This window comes from Lingula anatina, chromosome 3 (assembly GCF_051362555.1).
Source record: "Lingula anatina isolate TDL-2025a chromosome 3, LinAna3.0, whole genome shotgun sequence".
Classification (NCBI taxonomy): Eukaryota; Metazoa; Brachiopoda; class Lingulata; order Lingulida; family Lingulidae; genus Lingula; species Lingula anatina.
In genome coordinates, this window is record NC_141769.1 from 30,177,537 (window position 1) to 30,195,547 (window position 18,011).

General features: G+C 38.4%; 3 protein-coding genes across 8 annotated transcripts in view; 2 read left to right on the forward strand and 1 right to left on the reverse strand.

Moving 5' to 3' along the window:
* LOC106175254 (uncharacterized) overlaps positions 1-8,516 on the forward strand; it is a 31,321-nt gene extending 22,805 nt beyond the window's left edge. For 3 of the 5 annotated variants that reach the window (XM_087008518.1, XM_087008517.1, XM_087008519.1), the window contains exons 2-6: positions 3,423-4,143; positions 4,470-4,626; positions 5,045-5,241; positions 5,553-5,625; positions 5,823-8,516. In XM_087008518.1, coding sequence (XP_086864644.1) covers positions 3,435-4,143; positions 4,470-4,626; positions 5,045-5,241; positions 5,553-5,625; positions 5,823-7,866 — 3,180 coding nt within the window. In that variant the 5' untranslated portion in view covers positions 3,423-3,434 and the 3' untranslated portion in view covers positions 7,867-8,516. Of the gene's footprint in view, positions 1-2,559; positions 2,700-3,422; positions 4,144-4,469; positions 4,627-5,044; positions 5,242-5,552; positions 5,626-5,822 lie in introns of those variants that run through there. The other 2 variants (XM_087008515.1, XM_087008516.1) reach the window with 2 other exon arrangements.
* A 466-nt stretch (positions 8,517-8,982) lies between these two features.
* LOC106175278 (uncharacterized) lies at positions 8,983-14,735 on the forward strand. Of its 2 annotated transcripts, none has more exons than XM_013557191.2 (6): positions 8,983-9,487; positions 11,760-12,027; positions 12,444-12,597; positions 13,023-13,131; positions 13,304-13,438; positions 13,905-14,735. In XM_013557191.2, exons 1-6 carry the CDS (start codon positions 9,421-9,423, stop codon positions 14,033-14,035), a joined length of 864 nt encoding a protein of 287 aa, XP_013412645.2. In that variant the 5' UTR covers positions 8,983-9,420; the 3' UTR covers positions 14,036-14,735. The 2 variants fall into 2 exon arrangements, with proteins under 2 accessions (XP_013412645.2, XP_086864646.1); XM_087008520.1 differs by lacking the exon at positions 8,983-9,487 and adding an exon at positions 9,559-9,622.
* A 220-nt stretch (positions 14,736-14,955) lies between these two features.
* On the reverse strand, positions 14,956-17,050 carry LOC106175277 (uncharacterized). Its single transcript, XM_013557190.2, has 5 exons — positions 16,862-17,050; positions 16,348-16,518; positions 15,871-15,955; positions 15,504-15,687; positions 14,956-15,358 (listed from the first exon to the last, which is right to left on the reverse strand). The coding sequence occupies exons 1-5, from the start codon at positions 16,917-16,919 to the stop codon at positions 15,311-15,313; spliced, it is 546 nt and encodes a 181-aa protein (XP_013412644.2). The 5' UTR covers positions 16,920-17,050; the 3' UTR covers positions 14,956-15,310.
* Between the last annotated feature and the right edge of the window lie 961 nt (positions 17,051-18,011).

Consider the following 18,011-nt stretch of genomic DNA (forward strand, 5'->3'; position numbering starts at 1 on the left):
CAGCATATCTTTAACCTGAATTTTATTTCAGTATCTTCGAAACGGCTGCAGTTTGAAATTAGTAGGCCTAGTTTTTGTAAATCATTTTATTTATTTTAGTCACCCAGTATAGGCCCTATATATTTCTGGTGGATAGGCCTACTATACGAATATAAAACAATAGCCAGTAGTGGGCTGTTTTACTGAAGGTCTGGTGTGCAGAGCGAAAGGATAAAAAGATTGCCTGGGATTGCCTCGTTTTATTTTTTATAGACGTGTATTGTATTTTGGGAGGGAAAAGGGAGGTATGCTTCTGAAGTTAGGGGGAAAGGCCTATAAGCTACACTTTGTTTATTATTGCCAAATGGCCTTTATTATTTTTATTTATTTATATATTTATTTTATTTTATTTTTTAGGGTCAAGGGATATTATAAGCTGGAATTGAACATGTTAAATCCTGGTTGCGAGTCGGAAAAATTCTGGCAAATTTATCAAAATACCTGAAAAATTGAAGTTCACTTTATATTAAATAATATAAATAACATAATAGGGACAGTCGGTCATCCGGGCACTTTACCTTAGCAACCGGCATCTGGGGTAAAACAAATCGGGCAACATGGCGGATCGCATTGACTACTATGTAAAAGTTGACGGACTTTGTCCGAAGATATCAGACTTCACAGTTCCTGACCACTTGTGTCAGTGAGGATGAGTTATTTACCTGGTCGATTTCCTTTACAGGCTTTTGTAAATAGCCGCTGCACACCTGGTTAAGAGATAAAATCGGCCTTAACTGCCGATCGTTATCTGTGATCGGGAATCTTACAGTGGTAGATTGCAAAGACTCATTTGCTTACCTGGATGAGCATAATATTCACATCTCTTTGAAAAGAAAACCATACACCAACTGATATTATCAAGGAAGGTTTCAATTGTAATAATAACTGTTGACGTTGCATATTGCTGACACATACGAGTAGATTTTGCAAGCCTACTGAATTGCACAGGTACCGTTTAACTCTCAGGCACGTACAAAAGTTAAATGGTGGAAGCTTGCTGTGTACCAGGTGACACTACCAACTCATTGATGAAATCTAATGGGATTTGTTAAATTTCAAAGATCAACGGAAAAGTAAACGAATGTTGCAGGCTATAGATTGTGCAGACGTGACTAAAGACGGGATTGTTGATCGAAACAAGATTTGGTCATGGCTATACATGCACTACGAGATTTGTGTACTGAGTATGTGTGTATAGTTCATTTTATTATAGATTAGGAGAAAGTCATTGTACCTTGTTTGGTATTTATGTTTGTCATTTGTTACAGGAATTAATAAGTAATATTTACAAGAAATTGAGATTGCATCTTGTTTTGGCATGTGTGACGGTATATCAATTCTTTTAGTTAAAATTAATGGACTATAACGTCGAACTTTTTTGCTGTAAGTTAATTGAGTTTAAAGATAAGAAAAAATATGTACGTCAATATATTGACAAACCTGTGAGTTAAAGTCTAAATCTTTAAGTTATCAAGTAAAATAAAAAAGTTGCCATAAATAAAGCGACCTTAACTGGTAAAATAACATACAGCTTTATTACCGTGTTTGTTATTCAATTTAATTTTAACCTTGCACGTTTTGAAACTTAGCGTTCTGTCTTCCATGACATTTCGCCAATTTTCGTACCAGAAAAGTGCACAATAAGATTGTAAACACTCACAGACGCGTAGCTGCCAATATTAATACAGGAAACACCACGTGTCTTCTCTTCCAAAAAGTTAGAAAGCAACTGTTTATGCTGTCCTTCCAGGCTTGCATTAATCTTCATGTACTGTGTATACAGACCAAAGAGGCCATGGGACGGATGACATTGCCCCTTTCCCGTTCCCCTGGCAGGTGATTTAATCACAATTTGTAGAAATCTTATTCTAATAACTTCTCAGTGTTGCACAATTTCTAGGCCTTTCTTACGATCCAGGTTCTAAGAAGCCATTCCTATTTCACCAACTTATGTAGGCTACATGTATATACTTAGGGTGGACATTTGCGTATGCAGTTAAGACCAATTTTATCCCGTAACAATTAAGTTACACAGTAGCTTATTACAAAGGCCTGCTAACTCATTAGTCCAGGTATATGATTCAACCCGCCAGACACAAAAGGTCAAGCACTGCCTTTTCAAAATCTTCTGCTGTAAAATTCCCGATCACAGATAACGATCGGCAGTCATATTAAGGCCGATTTTATCTCTTAACCAGGTGTGCAGCGGCTAATTACAAAGGCCTGTAAAGGAAATCGACCAGGTAAATAACTCATCCTCACTGACACAAGTGGTCAGGCACTGTGGAGTATGATATCTTCGGACAAAGTCTGCCAACTTTTACATAGAAGTCAATGCGATCCGCCATGTTGCCCGATTTGTTTTACCCCAGATGCCGGTTGCTAAGGCGCGTGACGTAAGCCCGACTGTCCCTATGACAATAAACAATTATAAAAACAATACACATTATGAGAACATCATAGTTCACTCGGTAATCAAATGGTGAATGACACAGCCATAGTCTTATCTTCTCTATCGCATTTTATCCAAATTTACCATTCTGGGTCCACTGAGCACCGAGATCATACCTCCACAGACTGAAGAACATTATTTGACCTAAATACGTAATTGGGCCATTGAGAAGAACACGGAAATCGTGCAATGTCTCCTCTTTTGTAGGGTAATCCGTTATAATTATATCACTCTCTAACTTATATTTAATTTTATAAGGTTTTGCAATGGTTGATTTGGAATGATTTATTTGGTTAAAGTTCAATCTGAAGAGCATTTCACTGTCAGTTAGTACTCGCAGTTCATGGACCCAGGGGTCAGGAGGGTAGTCTTACATTGACCATTTTGTACCTGTTTCATCCATACTAGTACTGGTAAAAGTAAACATCATTGGATGTTGGGGCGGATTATTGTTACTTATACCATTGCTGAAAAGAATATAATACCCCCCTATTCCAATCATCTCTCTTGTACATGTACTGTTTCTGTTTCAGTTTCAGTTTATTTTATTAAAGTTTTAACCATAAGACAAAAAATAAAAACAATGAAAGTTAAAACAGTCATTACAACAAGGCAGTTCTATAGAGAACTATGAGAGACTAAGTACTAGTAGTCAAGACATGAAAATGCTTCAACTTTAAAGTCTTGAAAATTAACATGAATATAATTTATGAATAATTGTGTAGTATTATTATCCTTCAGCCAGGGGCAGACATACTGCAGCCGCATGGGTAGACCCAAAGGAAAGCAGCATTGGGTCGAGTGGAGCATTGGAAACTTCTTATGGATTTATTAAATAATAAATGCATTACAATCTTGCTGCTCACCATATGCTTGCCCTGTTTGTGTTACCAATGATTTTAATTTATCGTTACTTTGTTTGTTTTTTCAGTGAACCAAAAGCATGAAGAATTTTGCCAAACTGAGCAGTTTGTTAATACAGTTAGGAACGGAAGCTCTGCAATGTTTCTTTGTCCAGCACATTCTCCAGGGGTTAACATTGAAGCAGTTTCTGACAGCCAATGCAAAGTTGTTAACAGGTTTTTACAAACCCCAAAGAGGACAAAGACGTCTTCTGGCCCACCCTCAGTACACATTACTGTTTCCACCAGGTGGCGCCGATCCAGATATCAATACATTTGACATTACTTTGCTGTTCTTTTTATTGCGACAATTTTATGATCCAAATAATTATTCCCCAAGGTGGAAAGGTTGGGATAACCCACTGGTGGCGCACTCTAGTGGTGTTCCTCAACACCTGCAAGATGCAGTGACAATTAAACATCAAAGAAACAAGATAGCACATCCCCAAATCACTGACATTTCAGATGCTGACTTTGACAACATTTGGCAGACTGTTTCTGATGCTGTTGTACGTCTAGGAGTCTGTCGGGAAAAAGTAGATGAGCTGAAGATATCTTCAATTGACCCTGAACATGAGGAGGCATACCATAACGAATTAAGACGACAGTATCTTGAAGAAAAAGAACTGAAAGAAATACTAGTGGATAAATTTGCTGAACTTTCCAATCTTATGAAGGAGAAAAATTGCCTGCTTGAGCCATCTTCCCAATATTCATCCTTAAAAACAAGATTTGTATCCCATGAGTCTGGTAATTTAGATATTTTTATGATGTATCAAAAGTTTCAATTATAATTTCATCAAATACTTAAAAAACTAAATGGAAAACAGCTAAGAAAAACATCAACATAATGAGGTATTAATTTGTTGAAGCCAGCTAACATCAGTTTAAGATTAAAATGAGTTTATACATGGTACATGAAATCAAGAAGAAAAAAATGTTCCATGATTTTAGCCAAATTAAGTATTTCCAAAATGAGTATAATATTTTTTATTGTTAGAACTTACTGTACTATTTCTCCCACATAGATTTCAAAGGTCGTGAAAGCAAATAAATGTATGCATGTTTATTTTCAGTGGATCATCAAGAACTTGTAGACACAGTTCAGAGTGAACTGAAGGACTGGTACCTGACCTCGACCACCAAGCTCAACCCCATTCCATGGTGTGAGGAATTCAATTCACTGCACGTCGCCGATGTTTTCACCAATTTGGAAATCTACAAAAGTTCCGAGTAAGGCAAATTGGTACAGTGACAGTCTAGAACTGGGTGTGGTCATATCAGTATGACTGATTGCTTTTCACTGTGTTCCCTCTCTCTTTCTACCTGCAAAATGATGTGGCCTTTACCCCCCCCCCTCACACACACACACACACACACACACACACACACACACACACACACAAACAACAACAACAACCTTTTTTGTGTTACTTTGCCAGGTCTTGAAGTTAAGCAATTAATTAAAATTATTCAAAATCTTACATGCTTAATCTAAAGTATTTCACAGTTGCTTTATTAGTCACTTAGTCACATAGTATGACATTACTTGAATAATTAACATATTTTAACTCACATTTTTATGCACTTAACTTTTATTGCCATTCATTGAGAATTTTTTTTAATTCATAGATTCTGTATTTTTTTGTAGAAATGTTCAGCTGGAAGACATTTTCCGAGGCTCAACTGGGAAGGTTCCAAAGTGCCTAGTTGTAAGTGGCTCACCTGGCTCGGGAAAGACAACCCTGTGTAGAAAACTGGCCTATGACTGGGCAAACCCCAATGCAAAACCATACCAACTACATGAATTTCTATTCCTGTTTCTTATTGAAGCCAGACACCTGATAGGTAATGGTGGCAAGATATTTCCACCACCCATTGTTTAAAATTTTATGTTCAAAGATATCCGATTTCACAGATGTATCAGTAGCCTACCAGATAATGCTCCAGATAACTGTGTACCTGTATATAAAAGACAGAGTCATCTCACTGAGAGAGAGAGAGACTAAATGTCTTTTAACTACAGTCTCACTGGTAAAATTTTTAATTTTTTTTTTTTTTTTTTTTTGTGTTGTGTTTTAGATCCAAAACAGTTTTTTTTTAACTTCAAAGCTGTAGTCCATCTGAACACTGTGTAAGAGAATATATATTTATTACAGGAAAGATAGAAGATGCTCTGTTTCAAGATCTTTTGCCGTCTGACTTTTTTATGGACAAAGACGCATTTTTCAGGTATTTCTGTAGCACTGTGTTAACATTATCATAAGTGCTTATTTTGAAAAATGCTTAATGTTTACATTTGAATACAGTCTTCCATTTTTGCTGGGGTCATTTTTGTCTTCTATAAGCACTGAAAAGTGTTGTTAGACATCTGATACATTTCAGTTTAAAATGTCTTGGTTATGGACATATTGTTTTATATTTTCTAGATATCTGTCTTCCAATCAAAGTAAAATCCTGTTCATTGTCGATGGTTATGATGAGCTAAAGGATGTCCGATCCACAAACCTGAAGCAACTTATAACGAAGAGGATCTTCCGTCACAGCAGTGTCTTAATAACAACCAGGCCTGAGTGCTTGCAAGAATTGCTACAATATTCTGAAAAACACATGGTGAATAAAGGTTTCACAACAGAAAATGCAAAGCACTTTGTAAGGAAGTACTTCCCAGAGAAAGAGAGTCCCTTCATAGAAAAGGTGTTCAGTTTTCTGGACACAAATCGGTTTGTGAAAGAACTGGTCACTACCCCCTTGAACGTGGTTCTGTTATGTATCATATGGGAGGATCAGGACTGTAAAGTGCCCGATTCCATGACTGAACTTTACCAGGAAATAGTCTACTGTATAGCTCGTCGGTATTGCAGTAAACATAACATTCAAATGCATGGCAGTGACTTGCCCCAGGAAGTCCAGAGGTCCATTTCTGATGTTTGCCGACTGGCTTACGAGGGCATCCGTCAGAATATCTTGGGGTTTGATGTCACAGAACTTGATCGTCTGGGCGTAGGCGCCGATGCGAAGTCATTAGGGTTTTTGAACAAAGAATTATCTGTAGCTCGTGTGCGTCGCACAGAGATGTACAGCTTCCCTCACAAGTCTGTGCAAGAGTTTCTAGCTGCTAGCTGGATACTTACACGCCCATTAGCCGACTTCTTCTCCCAGCTGGATGTTCCTCTGGCTAGGCGTATCCTAAATATACTCATATTTATGGGTGGCCTCTATGCCAAGCGGGGAGATGAAGACAACGCCAGATCCCTCGTGAAGATTTTGGTCGATGATTTTCCCGTAGATTGGAAGTGGGAAGTGTTAGAAGAAATGTACCATGTAAACGTTCCTGTTGCTCTGTCGGGCTGCTTGCCTTGGAAGATCACTTTAAATCCCGAGTCTTCTTTCACGAAGGAACGAATGACTCAGTGTTTGATATCACATGATGCCTTGAACCCTAAAATATTGATAATTGACGGTTCTGTTCGCAGGCATTTTTCAGGATTGACCCAACTGCTCAGAACTAAGCAAGAGGTCCCGTACTTAAAGTCATTATATGTGAAATTAACGCCAAATTTAAAGGGTCTGGGAACAATGGGAAGCACGTTCAACATACCTTGCCCTCTTGGTATTAAGACGATGGTCCTGTCTCTGAAATACCTCCGAAGTGTTGGAGTCATTTCCTCATTTGATAGAATGAGTTCAACAAGCACTTCTACTTTGGAGCAACTTTGTGTTCACGAAGAACCCGAATCGACAGGCTGGGGAGTTGCAGTCCCTGGCCTTAAGAGTCCGGTCACGGAGAATTTGGCGCACTTGTCCTTGGCAAATATACGCATGAATGACGCAGAGCTTGTGGGTCTCTTAGAGTCCGGACTGCGTGAAAGCCATCACCTCGTTTGGCTGGATCTGTCGCGGAACCGACTCTCTCTGACTGGTGTCCGCGAAGCTATACATTGTCCTTGGTTTAGAAATCTGGTTTGCTTTGATGTTTCTCGCAATAATGCAGATGTTTGGGATATTTGGGGGAGTCTCTTGCATTCTGGCAATCTTGAGAAGACGTCACCTTTGTTGTATTTAGGTCTGGCAGGCAACGGTGCTGTTAACCCATGTCACATGAAGAAGATGTTGAGCGATCTCTCCAAGAGCAGCATTGTAGAACTCCACGTGCATGCAGTAGTCGATAGGCAAGTTTTCACGCGCTATGATCTAGGGTTGCGATACCTTTGTATATGCAAAGTTGGCCAAAAGAGCCTTCCGTTGTGTCTGAAAGTAAACGTCCAGGTCCCCGACAGCAATTATGCTGACGAGATTAGGGAGAGTAGTGACGATCATTTCAACACTAGATCGATGCAGCAGCCCAATAGTTTGTGCCCAGTTTGCACTGGGAAGAGGTACGAGGACGATGGCTATGTAGCTGTGAGAGATGTCTGCAATGAGGTGAAGGCAGGTCATGTCACAGATCGAAGAATATTTACCATTACTTAAAAGGAAAACCATCTGGATTATACTGTATGTCGGTGATACTTCATTTGAATGAGCCACCCAGGTATTACCGTGGCATTATCTCTTACATACAATCTGTTGCTACATGGCCAGTTTTGTCAAGAAGTACGTCCTTTGTTTATTTTTGAAAGTAAGTTAAGAACCAGCTGACAATGCTTGAGTACTTTAGTTTAGGCATTGGGACAATCCAGTGGAAATTACTTACACTAACGGCAGGGGAATTTGATATTGATATACGTATTCTTTTTGAAGGGATGCCCAAAACCTGTTGCAAATTATTTAATTGACCTCAATTTACTGAAATCTCTAGACTGACGCCAAGCTACTCCGGTAACTTGATATTTGATAACAGTACAGCTTGCATTTAATAAAAAATTTCAGTTAGTTATATTGCAATTTTTTTGCATTTTACAAAAATGAATGAATAAAGCGCTCAACTCCGTGTATTTTGTAATACATACATTTACATCGTATATGTTTTATAGTAAGATGTGTATCTGGGATATATTTATATGGACTAACTTTTATTGCCAAATAAATTTTAATAACATTTATCTTATGTGTTTTATATAAGCTGTGTATCTCGGAGTTATTTATTGGACTAAATAAATTTTAACTGCAATTAACAAAACCGTGAAGTGTTTCTTTTTTACGTTAACTATCTATAATTACTACGGTACACATGTTGCTAGAGCGATATACATGAATCTTGTTTTATAAATTAAGTATAGACCTGTGTATAAATGCCCACATACACGCATGTCAGACGTAGGCCTATAGGAAATGTATCTGACAAGTTACAAATCTTCTACTTTAGTAAAATAAAACTAGTTAGATTGAAGAGTGTGCTGCGAGCGACAGTAACGAAGGTTTGAATTTTGGCCCAATAACTTTTTTTGCGTTAGAACAGATACATAAAGTAATTATTTTTTTTCAATGTTTTAAGTTGGTAGACTGATGTAAGTTAAGTTCCAGTTGGTCAAACAATTCTTTCTCTCCCTTAGTTTAAATAAAAAGTAACGTGTTAAAAATACGAATATATATAAGCTGAGAATAAGTGTATAGATGCATAGGTCATTGACCGGGCACTGCACTGTGTACGTCACTTGGGTTACGCAAGAAATCGTCTGTGCAGTCTTGCTATTTCATAAACAAACCACTGACGTCATTTTCATTATTCAAGCATTGGTATGGGGAACAGACACTCGATTCTGCAGAGACTAACTCTAAAGCCAACAATACAGTTCGATAATCTGCTCTGCCTTGTTAATTAATTTTATGCCGTTGAACCGTTTAACTAGCCCATCTAGCAGTCATGAAGAAGCCGCTTTGCAGAAACTAGGCCAGGATCTCGTTTTCAAACACAGACAAAAGTACGCTAGAACCTGACACTTACTGGCTATTTTAGGCACATCTATATAGTTAATCAGCAGATACTAGTCACTGCATAGCGGACATTTTATTGGAAAAAATCAAGTGTGAGCAGATACACACAGAAAGACGGGGTATTTGTATAAACGTAAACGAGCTGGGACAATGAATGTGTTAAAGGCGTGCACTGGACTACTCTTAATGCTGTGCATAAACAGCGGCAGTGGCCAAAGTAAGTGAGTTTATAACATACATACAGACTAAACTATTAACTAGTAAAGGAATTGGGGGCGGGGTGGCCCTGACATCAGAGTACTGATGGTAGTTGGCATATTGGGGGCGGAGAACGGACGTCAGGTAGTGAAAGGTTAGTTCAGAGTCAAACCTTTGTTGAAGATGGATTTTCAAATACTAGTAAGCATGATCGCCTACCGAGTGTGTACCACCTTCTGGGTTGAGCATATCAAAGGATACGTAAGATTTGTATAATATATTAATATAATAGTTTTCAGAAACTGTAGGATGGACTCGGAAAATCCTGTATAAAGAGACGGTGGGACAGACAAATCCCTGGCACACATACTATACTCGTATACGGCATTTCCCCCACTTGCCTTATATACCTGCCCTTAGGGTGCATTTCCAGAGTTTTAGATCGATCCAGGGATTTAGATTTAGATCCACCTAACTCCCTGGGGGTTCACGCTAAATTGCAGTCAGCCGAGCGTATACCATAGTTAATTACCCCCTTACAGCTTTTAGTAGGCGGGACAGACGCTTAAGCCTGCTAAGCTGGCAGTAATCTAGTGAGACTCTCCACAGGGGTAGATCGATCTAAAATCTATGGGAATGGGGTCTAAGAGTGTTTAATTTTCAATGTGACACCGACGTCGATAATTTTGTTGCCCGTTCCAGTTGACCCACAAATATCTTCCATAGTTGGTTTCAGGTATTTTAAACCTGTTTTCGCCCGTAAAACCAGGTGTAGCCAAGTGAGGTCAAGGTTAATTGTTTTCAACATATTACACACAGATTACTATCGATCACCCCGGGTTATTTGAGTACTCCATATCAGTATCTTCCTAATGGCGTGGTTGTGTGATTAAACCATCTTGGTCTTGGACTGACGTTTATGATAATGGGATTTTGACTTGTGCCGTTAAAAAATCGCATTTAACACCCCATTCTCATAGATTAGATCGACCTACATTGGATCGACCTAACTCCCTGGGGGTTCACGCTAAATAGCTGTCAGCCGGGCGGACACGAAAGTTAATTACCCCTTAAAGCTTGTAGTAGGCGGGGACGGACACTTAAGGGGGATTATCTGACAGTAATCTAGTGAGACTCCCCGCGGTGATAGATCGATCTAAAAGTTGTGAGAACAGAGCCTAGGGTGACGGAATTCGCAGTCGTTACACATGGCTGTGTGTTCTGTCATAGTTCTGTGTATATAAAAAAGTGTTAAGCATGGTGTAGTAAAATAAATGAAAGAGTTTTCCATTTTTTCCATTTACACTCATACTCATGGGTATTTGCAAGGTAAGACTTAATTTGAACTCCCATGTGCCATTTACGTTTTAGGAATGTCCGCTGTGCAATAGATGTATATACGATTAAAAATTGGTGGTGTTTGTGCTGTTCGTGATATTTCAATACATTTGACAGATTTGCTGCCTTGTTTTAAATGTAACCTTGGGCGAATAAAACCGATGTATTTGTCCCAGACTCAAAGCCGGCAAAACTCCCTCATAATCGATGGCAAGAATATATTTTTCGACGTAGATCGTTTTCTTAAAAAACACCTGGTGGATGAAAATAGGCGTAAGGTGTCCACTTAACCCTGTCCTATAAATTGCGGTGATGAATTTTTTCTTCTTTTGACGCCCCTGAAGCAACCACTGGTATATGTATATCTTACACGTACATGTGTACTAGAGCATGTACACTTGTTATAGTGAGGAATTACGGCAACGGTCTGGAGCTTTCAAACGTTTATTCACCGACTAACTTTTCACACAATTCCATAAGTATTCAAACTCTATTTCTGCCTACTGATCACACATTTTCTTGTTTTCTTTTCATTTCTTTGCGTGATTACAAAGTATTTTCCATTCTCATGTTGCAAGTCACCACGCAAAATTTCCTTATTAGGTAATCCCTAAGAGACTCGTTTTCAATCAAAGATATCTAAAATATAATTTGGATTACTCATGCTTGGACCTTATCTGAAACTCAGTTATTATGTGATAAACAGTTGGTAAAAATTAAAATATGTTATGAAATTAACGAATCACATAAACTGTTACTGACTTTGACCTTTTCTATCTTTTTCTGGCACTAAAACATGTTCTACACTTGTTGACTCTTGATGAAACTTAACTTACACTCAATGACTCCCTATCCTTTTACGTTTGCTTTACAACACACTGGTTAAAACTTCATACAGGTACGCTTCTATATTGTGTACTGTATATTAAAGTAGTATATTAAACGTATTTCAGTCAAAGGCCCCAGGGTGACCCTTACTGATCACTGTGGAAAGGTAGTGACCGTCAGCAACAGTATCCATCTTTTCAACGAGCCTGAAGGGGGGAGCAGTGACAACTCAACGCAGACCTGTAGAGTGACGTTCAGAGCCAACAACTCGGATGAGCGTCTGTTGATTCACTGGGTGATCCCTTTCCAAGTTGGCCTGAAGAAAAGATATGGTCCTTCGTCCTTTGCCTTTGGCTTGAGCACGTGGATGGTTAGGCGCCTAGATGAGAATGGGTAAAGTTTGCCTACTGTGGTACTTAACATTTCAACCCCGTTTTTTAGAAAGAAGTTATTCAATATTTCAGTCCCAAGGCGGCGATCTGTTAAGGGGTGATCAAGTTATTTAGTTAATCATTAAGTCCTTGAATAGGCTTGATGCAACATCTGCTTATTACTTTAAAAAATATCAAGTTTAATCTAGGTTGAAGAAAAGAATCAAAGTTACGAAAGTTTTTTTTTTTTTTTTTTTGTTTCCTGATTGGGTAGGCGGCTTTACGTGCACGCACTAATAATAAAATAATAATAATAATAATAATAATAATAATAATAAATGAATAAGTTGATAAACGAAAAAGACAATTATAGATATAGATGTTCGACAATATATATAAAGAAAACCTATTTCCTAAGGCAAGTAGCGATTTTTTTAGGCTGGATGTTATTGATAACTCCACTGGCAACAGTTTGACGGAGGGAAGATGGTTCGGGTTAAAGATGCTTGTGAAGGAGTACGTCTCTGTTTTTGAAAGAGAATTAAGTGTCCAAGAAGTCTACCCTGAAGATAGAGGGACTTCCTTGCCAAAGGTAATGTATTGGTTTTTAACTTAACATCATTTTTGGAGTTGACTTCACATCACTAAGGTCTGTTTTGGGTAAAAAATAATAATAAGTAAAAAGATGTAAATTTATATTGTGAGAAGCTGCCAATTGAACAAAACAACCAGCAGGTTTACTTATGGACTGCACTTGTTTTAGGGCGATTTATGAAATGAACATTTTGTTTGGCCCTAGCCTTATTAATTGACAGGCCAACCACTTGATTTTCTGCTGGACATATTTTAACACACACACACACACACAAACAGTCGTGTGCGTCTAGAAATCACAGAGCATAGATAACCAATTTTCATCACTTACTCAATCAGTTATCGACATATTTTTAAAACGGCCAGATTGTCATCTTGAAAAGGGCAACTTTGATTTACATAATGAAACATTACTTTCAAAAGGCAGAGCAAGGGTTAAGGGATTGGACGTCTACTGGCCAGGCACTGATCTTTGACTACGTGGGCATCAATACCATAGACCAGATTCAGGCCGTACTGACGGCTTTTAAAGGTGAATATTATTAGGTCAAATTTTACCGTTTATCAATTACTATTTTAAGGTCAAATATGCAAGCAAAAAAAAAAAGGTTGACGTTATTTCAGTTTACCTTGAGGTTTTTTAAACTAAGAAATGAATTTAACATTCTTTTGCATTGGATAGTAAAATGATCGTTTTCTTCCAGATCCCAGTATGTGTGCGAAGAATGACACCAGCAAATTTATCTGTAATGGCACCGCTGTCTGTATCTCGAGTGATTTGGTCTGTAACGGGGAGAACAACTGCGGCGGAGAGGACAACAAGAGCGATGAATTGAAATGTAAGTGAGCTGATTATATTTGGTAAGTCCCGCGCATACTCTGACCTGCAAGCTGAGCTTATGAGTCTGTGCACTGACTTGAGGGGAAAAAAACGGGTGATGTTGTGGTCTCTGTTGTGGAAGATAACATGTTTGTCTTTAAGTTATTTTAATAATTTTGGGAGAAAGCAAATGATATCTGACTTTTAAAATGATTTTTGACAAGATTTGGAGAATACAGATGAGCTGTCATTTTAAATTGAGCAAGGGTCCGTCTCTCCTGTTTATGGCAAAAGTGAATGTTCGCAGTGTAATACAGGAATGATGTTCCTGTATATATATATATATATATATATATATATATATATATATATATATATATATATATATATATATATATATATATATATCAAAGAACTAAAAAAAAAATCTGCATATTTAAAGAATAGTGAAAGAAAAATGCAGCGTTTATATTTTTCTGTTTCAGGTAAAGCCCCAGCCAGCAGCGCTGGATTTCATGTGCAATATCTCCCACTGGTGGCGTGGGCGTGTCTCTTTGCCTTGATTGTTCAGTACTACATCCAAGCTCCCACGGGTGATGATTTTGTCAATAAATAAGCCACACGGATTTTCCTCCTCTCCTAATCCTGCAGATTCCTAGTTTACACGACAAGATTCAAAGAAATGACAGTGAATCTTCTCAACCCAGCGTGTGATAAGAAAACTCAGGATGGAAGTCATATGTACCTGTCGTTAATTGTAGTCCTTGATATATTAACTTCAGACCTGGAAACTATGCACCCTTTTTATTTCACGCTCACGAGGACCTTGTGAAGACCATGATTCCACTACACGTGACATTTCATTTTCAAAACTCTATTGGAGGTGGCAAACACGTAGGGCACTCTGAAATACCTATACCTGTATGAACTCTCTAACTAATTAACACTGGATTTATATAAGTCGCTTTTTAACACGGTTTCAATGTATGTACGGTATGGAGTGTTTTTTAACAGAATTGGCAGGTGGTATAAAGGCACAAAATGAAAAAAATGTTATTTTAATGTGAAAATATTATTTTTAAGAGCAATGACCATTGTTATGTTGTATATTGAAGTAGAATTTTTAATAGCTGGACCATTGTGTTGTTTTCATTCGCCAGTGTTTTTTATGTCAAATTTTGAACAGAACAAGCCTAATTGTCTCATATAACTTGTTTGTATTATTTTGGGAAGTTTATTGATATGGATATGCCATTTTTTGAAACGGCTGGATGTCAAACTGTGTACGTTTTGATATAAATTTGTTTTATATATATCGTATTTTTCTGTTTTCATTTCCAATATCTATTTAATGGTCGGAGTATTGGGGTTTGTATATTTGACGAATGTCACCTGTACAAAGTAATGGGGGGGGGGGGGGGGGGGCGGACTACGGTTGCCAAGGATGGCAAGTGAAATATTCACTCGGCTGGGCAAACAATTCAGTTTTATTTATTTATTTATTTATTTATTGCTTGAGAAGTCAGTGGATATTGCTGATTTGTATAATTTTGTTTATTAAATGATATAAGATATATAAATATATGGTTTGTGCTACAAATAGATTTTTATCTGATATAGATTGATTATGTGAAATATAAATAGCTCCTAGTAGCCCGAAGTATTCAACTGATATCGGTGGCTCCCCTCGCCTCGAGTTTTTAATACCTATCCTTTCTGTAGAAACACAGGGTTGTTATGAGAAGGGAAGGTTTCTTCTCACTTCATATATCTCCCAGAATAATATTCCGAATTGATGTATATTTGAGCAATTGCGGTTGTAGTCCAGTTTGATTTCACGGTGGTTTTCTTGGTTGGTTTGAATTAATAATCACAGGATCTGCTGTCGTATTTATGGGCTAGGTGTGCTTCTCGCATGTAGTATCTTGTTGCAGTGAGGCTGAAATCAGAATTACAGTGACGTCACAGAACTTAATCACCGAGACAATTCTTTTTTACTCATCGTTGTACATGTTTGGCTGTTTGAGAGCGGGTAGGCGGTGTAGGCGTGGGCTCTGTAGGTTAAATGTATACCTGTATCTTACCATTTCACACGTGTTATTCGGATGTCTGCTGGCGCACGTGAGGAATTCACACTCAAAATACAGCGACTCGAAACTGGAGAACTTTATCATTTGGAAAACTGGGGAATACGCTGTGAAGTATGTCTCAGTTGGAGGAGAAGCCTCGAAGCCTTCGTCCAGGTTAAACAATTGTCCCAAACCACAACTAAAACAGCAAAACAAAATATTAATTGGCAAACAAAGCCAACTTTTGCTGTCACTTAACACAACTTGTTTGCAAAAATACTACATCAAGCACAAGACAATCGAAAGAAATAGCAAGGCAAGATTATATTCAACAGTCAAAGCTCTTCAGCGGGATAGACAGATTTAAAGAAGATATCCAAACCCGTCTTCGTCCGTTATAGCAACTCTCCTCATTTTTTCCCTTGATTCGTAGGCAGTGCAGTTTGTCATGCGGAGACCTTGGTGTCCTAGAACAATAAGAAACACTGTCGAGAATTGTGAATGAAACCGATGTCGGAAGAATGTTGTTTTATATTGTGCACGGAAGGTCGCAATTGTGTGGAATGTGCGAATCATTTTTGGTGAAATAAATTGTGTTAGATGAGGCATTATTGCCTTGACTTTATCTTTGATGATTTGAATTTATGGATGTATAGTGATGGAATTTAAAGGATAGGTCCAAAACCGGCTATCTTTGAATCAATTAGACTTTGGTAGAGGTTAATAGATTAATTTGCAATAAAAAATGAGCTGCCTTGGCGGAGGTCTGCGCTCTCTGTTTTTCATTAATTAATTAATTAATTTTTTATGGTGGTGACTGCAGTGTGAAGACCCTCCTTTCGATGAAAACAAAAAGTACCTCTCGTGCGCTTTAGGGTTGCACGTAGTCGTACGAAGGAACCGGCGTTAACGCTGTCGATCCTGTTCGACGTCTTACCGCTGACTACGTCAAGCAATACGTCGGCGCCCGCTCCAATCCTACTGGCGTAGCCATAGTAACCAGCGCTAGGACTGGACTCGGGCAAGTTGACTGAAACAGAAGAGACATCCAGTCTTACAGAATAGATAGTCATCTCGTATTATGTAATTTAAGGTATCGCCCAGGCTGTGGATGGCAACTGGCACTTTATTATAAAATTTATCAATCAAACCTATAAAATGTAAAATATCAAAAGCAACTTCCCAACAGAACGAACGAAAAATATTTCTTCTGTTTAGCTTTGCAATTCGTCTTATAAGATCAAGAATCTTTTCATTGCCATAGATTTGATATGGGTTGATGGGGCGTGGTGCAGACAAACGAAGATCCCAACTATTCTTTACATTATAGCCTTCTTGGTATTTTGATATATTGGAACATATATCTTACTTACCGACAGAGCCGCTTAAGAGGTGACAAAAAGTGCACAGAAGTACCAATAAGCACAACATACTGGCCCACAGCCTAGGCAGCCTTCTCCAGTAGCCACCGGTCCTTTGGATGGTCAACTCCAGACCACGCCAGCTCGATGACCACGCGAGGAGTGACGGTGGTCAGTTGGGCGACTAGTGTGTTGACTAAGGTGGAAATCAAGGCATGAGTTGTGGTCACACCCGCGTGCCGCGTGGCCCAACGCACACAGAGAACTATCAGCTCAGTCACTGGTCTCGTGTGACAGCCAGTGTAAAAGGAATGCAAGTTCGCTTGGAACCGTAGTCCATTTCCCATTACTTTGTACAGGTGAGATTCGTCCCATGCACTAACCCCAATACTCCAACTAATCCTAACCTGTACTTATCATATGGGAGCCCGAAATTCCATTCCTAGGACTTCCATTCCTGTTACACCCGTTTTTTATATCCCAGAATTAAATAGACTTTTTTCATATATGTGTCAGAGTGCAAAGTTTGTTGGAATCTGTGTTTAATATTGCTGATCGGTCCAAACATTCAGATTCGTACATCGTACTAGCTGGGTCGGTCCAACTCTGCAGGGGATTCCTGCTAAAGTGCAATCAGTGGAATCGACTCAATTGCCTGAATCGAGTCAATTCACAAGAATCCCATGCAGGGTTGGACTGACCCAGCTAGAATATGAGAATCTGAATGGCCCCTAAACCAAAGTATATATAATCATGACTCCGTTTTTGGTAATCGTCTAAAGCAGTAGGCCTACAAATTTCCCGAAATTATACATATCATAGATTATGTCGCCACGTTTTTCATATCAAGGCCATGTCTGTTTATAGTCTCTTATTGAGCTCTTATTCAAATGACGAATCAACTCAAACAACGATTACTTGACTTTGTTTCCCACTGCGTAGACTACGATATAATTCTCTGGTTAAATTGAGAAAAGGAATCGCTTGAAAATAGTCGGTTTTAAAAAAAGCATGATATTTTGTTATCTTGGCACGTCTCTCGTGGGTCGTATAACAGGCAAAATTTGATCATGAAAAAAAGTTGTTACTGTACCAGTGTCGACGCCTTTGGTACATGTTACACACAACCTGTGAAAATTATACCCCTGTTAATATAGGTTTT